General features: G+C 34.9%; 1 protein-coding gene across 3 annotated transcripts; it reads left to right on the top strand.

The window, feature by feature from the left end:
* Window positions 1-565: 565 nt before the first annotated feature.
* LOC25496236 (receptor-like protein EIX1) lies at window positions 566-5,505 on the top strand. 3 transcript variants are annotated; one of them, XM_039826647.1, is made up of 3 exons: window positions 566-2,019; window positions 2,188-4,771; window positions 5,046-5,505. In XM_039826647.1, the coding sequence occupies exons 1-2, from the start codon at window positions 638-640 to the stop codon at window positions 4,751-4,753; spliced, it is 3,948 nt and encodes a 1,315-aa protein (XP_039682581.1). In that variant the 5' UTR covers window positions 566-637; the 3' UTR covers window positions 4,754-4,771; window positions 5,046-5,505. The 3 variants fall into 3 exon arrangements, with proteins under 3 accessions (XP_039682581.1, XP_039682580.1, XP_039682579.1); XM_039826646.1 differs by having other exon boundaries at window positions 567-2,580; window positions 2,749-4,771; XM_039826645.1 differs by having other exon boundaries at window positions 567-4,771.
* Window positions 5,506-6,076: the final 571 nt, after the last annotated feature.

Raw genomic sequence — 6,076 nt, 5'->3', positions numbered from 1 at the left:
CATACCATACATGATTTCACTTGTTAGTAAAGTCATGATTTCTTTCACTTTTTTACATATAGGAGTACATGATGCACGTGACTCCATCACTTTATTTTACTAAAATCAAGTCAATCATGGTAGGCGCATACATCATACTATTTTATTTATGACTTAACCCCACACACACACACACATATATGCACGTACAGCAAAAAATGAATCCATGTGTTAATTCCTGCGTGAGTTAATCACGTAGAGATTAACACTAGCGTGAGTTAATTTACGCGGCATGTCTTAATTCACGCGGTGTATGTTAACTTACGTCGACATTTACACTAGCGTGAGTTAATATGCGTAAAGATATGTTGATTATTTATTTTGGGAATGATTAAAACCGATAGGGCAAAGAGCACTATTCATAAAAAAATACATGATAATTTTTCAAGTCTCCATGTTTTGTTATTTATGAAAGACTTTAAAGTCTTTTACGTTAATTTTACTCCTATCCTTTTTTTTCCTTCCAAATACATCAACATCAACATCAACAACCATTCATGACCACAACGTAATTATTATAAATTCAGCTATTGGCAATGCAATTATGTACACACAACATTCAATCAAATTACAAACATATCTTGACACATAACTTGTGATGACCACAATGTCAATTATGAATCAACTTTGTTTTAAATTGATTCAAATCATATTTCTCATGTGTTTGTTGTTTCAAGCATACCAACTTGTTTGTTCAAAAGAGGTTGTTAGGTGCATACAAAGTGAGAGGCAAGCACTTCTACAATTCAAAGCTGGCCTTATTGATGAATATGACAACATGCTGTCATCTTGGACGACAGAAGATTGCTGCCAATGGAAGGGAATTGGTTGCAGCAACGTCACTGGTCATGTAATTATGCTCGACCTTCATGGTAATTATGATCATTATAATTATGATTATAATTACCATATCAGCGGTGATATCCACAAGTCACTGATGGAGTTGCAACAGTTACAATATTTGAACTTCAGTAGAAATAATTTTGAAGGCAATTCTATACCAGGTTTCTTTGGATCTTTAAGAAACCTAAGATACCTTGATCTTTCATATTGTTATTTTCGAGGACAAATTCCTATTCAATTGGAGTCTCTTTCACATTTGAAATACTTGAATCTTTCCTACAATCTTCTAGATGGTTTGATTCCTCATCGACTTGGAGATCTCTCCAACTTGCAATTTCTTGATCTCAGCAACAATTATTTGGAAGGAAGCATTCCATCTCAACTTGGAAAGCTTACAAACCTACAAGAGCTTTATCTTAGTGGTCTGACTATTGACAACGAAGATCACAATGGAGGTCAGTGGTTGTCTAATCTTACTTCTTTAACCCATCTTCACATGTGGTCGATATCTAATCTTAATAAATCTAATAGTTGGTTGAAAATGGTTGGTAAGTTACCAAATCTAAGAGAACTAAGTTTAAGATATTGTGACCTTTCTGATCATTTTATCCATTCATTGAGTCAATCCAAGTTCAACTTTTCAACTTCTCTTTCTATCCTTGATCTCTCTTGGAACAACTTTGCATCATCCTTGATATTCCAATGGGTGTCAAACATAAGTTCTAATCTTGTTGAGCTTGACCTTAGTGTTAATGACATGGTGGATCTCCCATCAAATAGTTTTTCCTGTAGTCTTCCAAAATTGAGAGAACTAAGATTATCTTGGAACAAGTTCACATCATTCATGATACTCCATTCATTGTCAAACATAAGTTCCAATCTTGTTGAGCTTGACCTTTCTCAGAACCGTTTGGAGGATCCTCCATCATATGGTTATGGCACAGTGATGAACTCGCTTCAGGAGATTGACCTATCATACAATAAATTGAAGGGTGTGGCATTTAAATCCTTCATGAATGTATGCACCTTACGTTCTTTAAATCTGATTCAAAACAATTTCACAGAAGACCTTCAAACAATTCTTCGCAATTTGTCTAGCGGTTGTGTTAGAAACTCACTTCAAGTGTTAGACCTCAGTTCTAATGGAATCATTGGAACACTACCTGACCTTTCTGCATTCACATCATTGAAAACATTGGATCTTTCTTCCAATCAACTAACTGGAGAGATCCCTGGTCTTCAAACAATTCTTCGCAATTTGTCTAGCGGTTGTGTTAGAAACTCACTTCAAGTGTTAGACCTCAGTTCTAATGGAATCATTGGAACACTACCTGACCTTTCTGCATTCACATCATTGAAAACATTGGATCTTTCTTCCAATCAACTAACTGGAGAGATCCCTGGTCTTCAAACAATTCTTCGCAATTTGTCTAGCGGTTGTGTTAGAAACTCACTTCAAGTGTTAGACCTCAGTTCTAATGGAATCATTGGAACACTACCTGACCTTTCTGCATTCACATCATTGAAAACATTGGATCTTTCTTCCAATCAACTAACTGGAGAGATCCCTGGTCTTCAAACAATTCTTCGCAATTTGTCTAGCGGTTGTGTTAGAAACTCACTTCAAGTGTTAGACCTCAGTGATAACAGAATCACTGGAACACTACCTGACCTTTCTGCATTCACATCATTGAAAACATTGTATCTTTCTTCCAATCAACTAACTGGAGAGATCCCTGGTCTTCAAACAATTCTTCGCAATTTGTCTAGCGGTTGTGTTAGAAACTCACTTCAAGTGTTAGACCTCAGTGATAACAGAATCACTGGAACACTACCTGACCTTTCTGCATTCACATCATTGAAAACATTGGATCTTTCTTCCAATCAACTAAGTGGAGAGATCCCTGGGGGTAGTAGCCTGCCATATCAGTTGGAACATTTATCCATCACATCAAACACTTTAGAAGGGGTAATTCCTAAATCATTTTGGATGAATGCATGTAAGTTGAAATCATTGAAAATGTCCAATAACAGTTTCAGTGGTGAGCTTCAAGTAATAATCCATCACTTATCTAGATGTGCTAGATACTCACTCCAAGAATTAGATCTAAGCAGTAATAAAATCAATGGCACACTACCTGATCTCTCAATATTCTCATTTTTGGAAATATTCGATATTTCTGAAAATAGCCTAAACGGGAAGATATCTGAAGATATTCGATTTCCAACCAAACTAAGGACACTACAAATGAGTTCAAACTCTATGAATGGTGTGATCTCTGAATTTCATTTTTCTGGTATGTCAATGTTAAAGGAATTAGACTTGTCAGACAATTCACTAGCATTGAGATTTACTGAAAATTGGGTCCCACCTTTTCAACTGAACAGTATAGGATTGAGATCAAGCAAACTTGGTCTTACATTTCCTAAATGGATTCAGACACAAAAGTACCTGCTGGATCTTGATATTTCGAAGGCTGGAATTTCAGATAATGTTCCAGAGTGGTTTTGGGCTAAACTATCATCACAAGAATGCAACAGCATCAATATTTCAAACAATAATCTCAAAGGTTCAATTCCAAATCTTCAAGTCAAAAATCACTGTTCTCTTTTATCTCTTTCATCAAATGAATTTGAAGGGCCTATTCCAGCATTTTTACAAGGTTCTGCACTTATTGATTTGTCCAAAAACAAATTTTCAGATTCTCGCCCATTCCTTTGTGCAAATGGTATAAATGAAATCTTAGCTCAGTTTGATGTTTCAAATAATCAATTATCTGGACGAATTCCAGACTGTTGGAGCAATTTCAAGTCATTAGTTTATGTAGATTTGAGCCACAACAATTTTTCAGGGAAGATTCCAACTTCAATGGGATCACTTGTAATACTGCGAGCATTACTATTGAGGAACAACAACTTGACAGGGGAGATCCCTTTCTCCTTAATGAACTGCACACAGTTAGTAATGCTTGACATGAGAGACAATAGATTAGAAGGACACATCCCTTATTGGATTGGAAGCGAATTAAAAGAGTTGCAAGTTTTAAGCTTAAAAGGGAATTACTTCTTTGGAAGTTTACCATTGGAACTCTGCCATCTACAATTCATTCAATTTTTTGATCTCTCATTAAACAGTCTATCTGGACGAATTCCCAAATGCATTAAAAATCTCACTTCAATGACTCAAAAAGATTCTTCAGATGGTTTTACCTATCATTTTTATTTTATAAGATCAGAATATGCATATGAATTGAATGCATTGTTGACATGGAAAGGTGTAGAACATGTCTTCAACAACAATGGATTGGTTCTTTTAAAAGTCATAGATCTCTCAAGTAATCATTTTTCAGAAGAGATTCCACCTGAAATAGCAGATTTGATTCAATTGGTCTCATTGAATTTATCAAGAAACAACTTCACAGGGAAAATTCCATCAAATATTGGAAATCTAACTTCACTTGACTCTCTTGATTTGTCTCGAAATAAGTTGCTTGGTTCAATTCCTCCTAGTCTCTCTCAAATAGACTGGCTTAGTGTGTTAGATCTGTCACATAATCAATTATCTGGAGAGATTCCAACGAGTACACAACTACAAAGTTTCAACGCCACAAGTTACGAAGATAATCTTGATCTTTGTGGTCCACCACTTGTAAAATTGTGTACTCAGGGGGAGCCACCACATGATCCAAAAGAAGTTCAAGATGATGAAGATTTGCTTCTCAATCGTGGATTTTACATCAGTCTGACATTTGGATTTATTATAGGCTTCTGGGGCGTTTTTGGTTCAATCCTAATCAAGCGTTCTTGGAGACATGCTTATTTCAAGTTCATGAACAATTTAGTGGATAATATTTACGTCAAATGCAGATGATGGCTCAATGATTAACTGGTAATAATACTTTAACTGTTAACCTCTCATATATACTTACATTTAACATCAAGTAGTCATCAGAATACATCATTGTAGTATCTAAAAGTATATCAGTGTAGCATCTAATGTGTTCTTAGTAATTTGGAAGAGTTTAAGGGATTTTTTTTTCTTTCTTCCATTGCAATAAGCATATGTTTTTATACTGTACTTCTATCTTTGATGATAGTGTAAGCCATATATGTTCAAAAATTATTCTTCGTCATATTGTGTTAACACTTAATCTATTATATAGGGTGGCAGAATACTGTGCATCTTTACTGAAGGGTACTCGATAGTTCGTTGGTGGTGGATCAGATTAAGGTCTGTGCAGTAAAAGTCCTACTCTAGAAAGATGAATGGTTTATGATTTATTTGCATTGTAACTATTCGGAGATGATTTCTCCTTGCTCCCAACATGTCTCAAAACACTATTTTTCTTTAATATACAATCTGGACGTGCAAACGACACCCTGTTTTACACATCCGGATTGTGTAATCCGGACAAATTTAGTGTTTTGAGAGACGTTGAGGGGAGAGGAGAAACAATCCACTAGGAAATAGATTGTTGGGGTGTATCTTTGTAATATGTGGTTATGTCATTTTTCTCTTATGTATTAGTCTCTTGTTGAATTGAGTTGTAACTTGCACTACCTTTTGTATTCTCTGTCATTTATTTATGCAATAAACATTTGTGAAGTATTCAACGAGTAAAAGTTACCTTTTGTACTCTCTTTATAATAGTTCTTAGTTCTCACAGTATTGCGGGATATTAACTGTCGAACCAAGTTAGCTTGCTGTTGAAGTTATTGCTTCTGGGATTCTGGTGGAGGCTGAATTTTGCTTATATAATCATGCATCAGCAATAATGAAGAATTTCAAAATGTGAAATTGTTTATGACTTAGAACTTGTCTGTGTTAGTGAATTTGTCTTAAATGCATAGTAGTCATTGACAGAAAGTACTTATAATTAAACAGCATATACATGAGAGTAAAACTTAACACAACATGTAAGAACCTATCGTTAATGTAGAATTTGTTTTGCACTCTGTTTGCAACTTTGCATTTTTTCACTCTCTGTTAGTGGAAGATTAAGAGCTCATTCATTGCAGATTAGTAAAAGAAAATTTCCTCGAATAAATTACAATATAATATGTGCTTCCTACTTAAAAACCAAAGAGAATTGCTCTACGGTCCATCAGTTTTGCTCAAAAGTTTATCCATTTATCATAGTGTAACTTCCGATTGCAAAAAATATGCTTTTCTTCCATTTTATCATATCTCTCA

This window comes from Medicago truncatula, chromosome 6 (genome assembly GCF_003473485.1).
Source record: "Medicago truncatula cultivar Jemalong A17 chromosome 6, MtrunA17r5.0-ANR, whole genome shotgun sequence".
Classification (NCBI taxonomy): Eukaryota; Viridiplantae; Streptophyta; class Magnoliopsida; order Fabales; family Fabaceae; genus Medicago; species Medicago truncatula.
The sequence above is the reverse complement of the archived record's forward strand: the minus strand, read 5'-3'. Positions and strand labels throughout refer to the sequence as shown.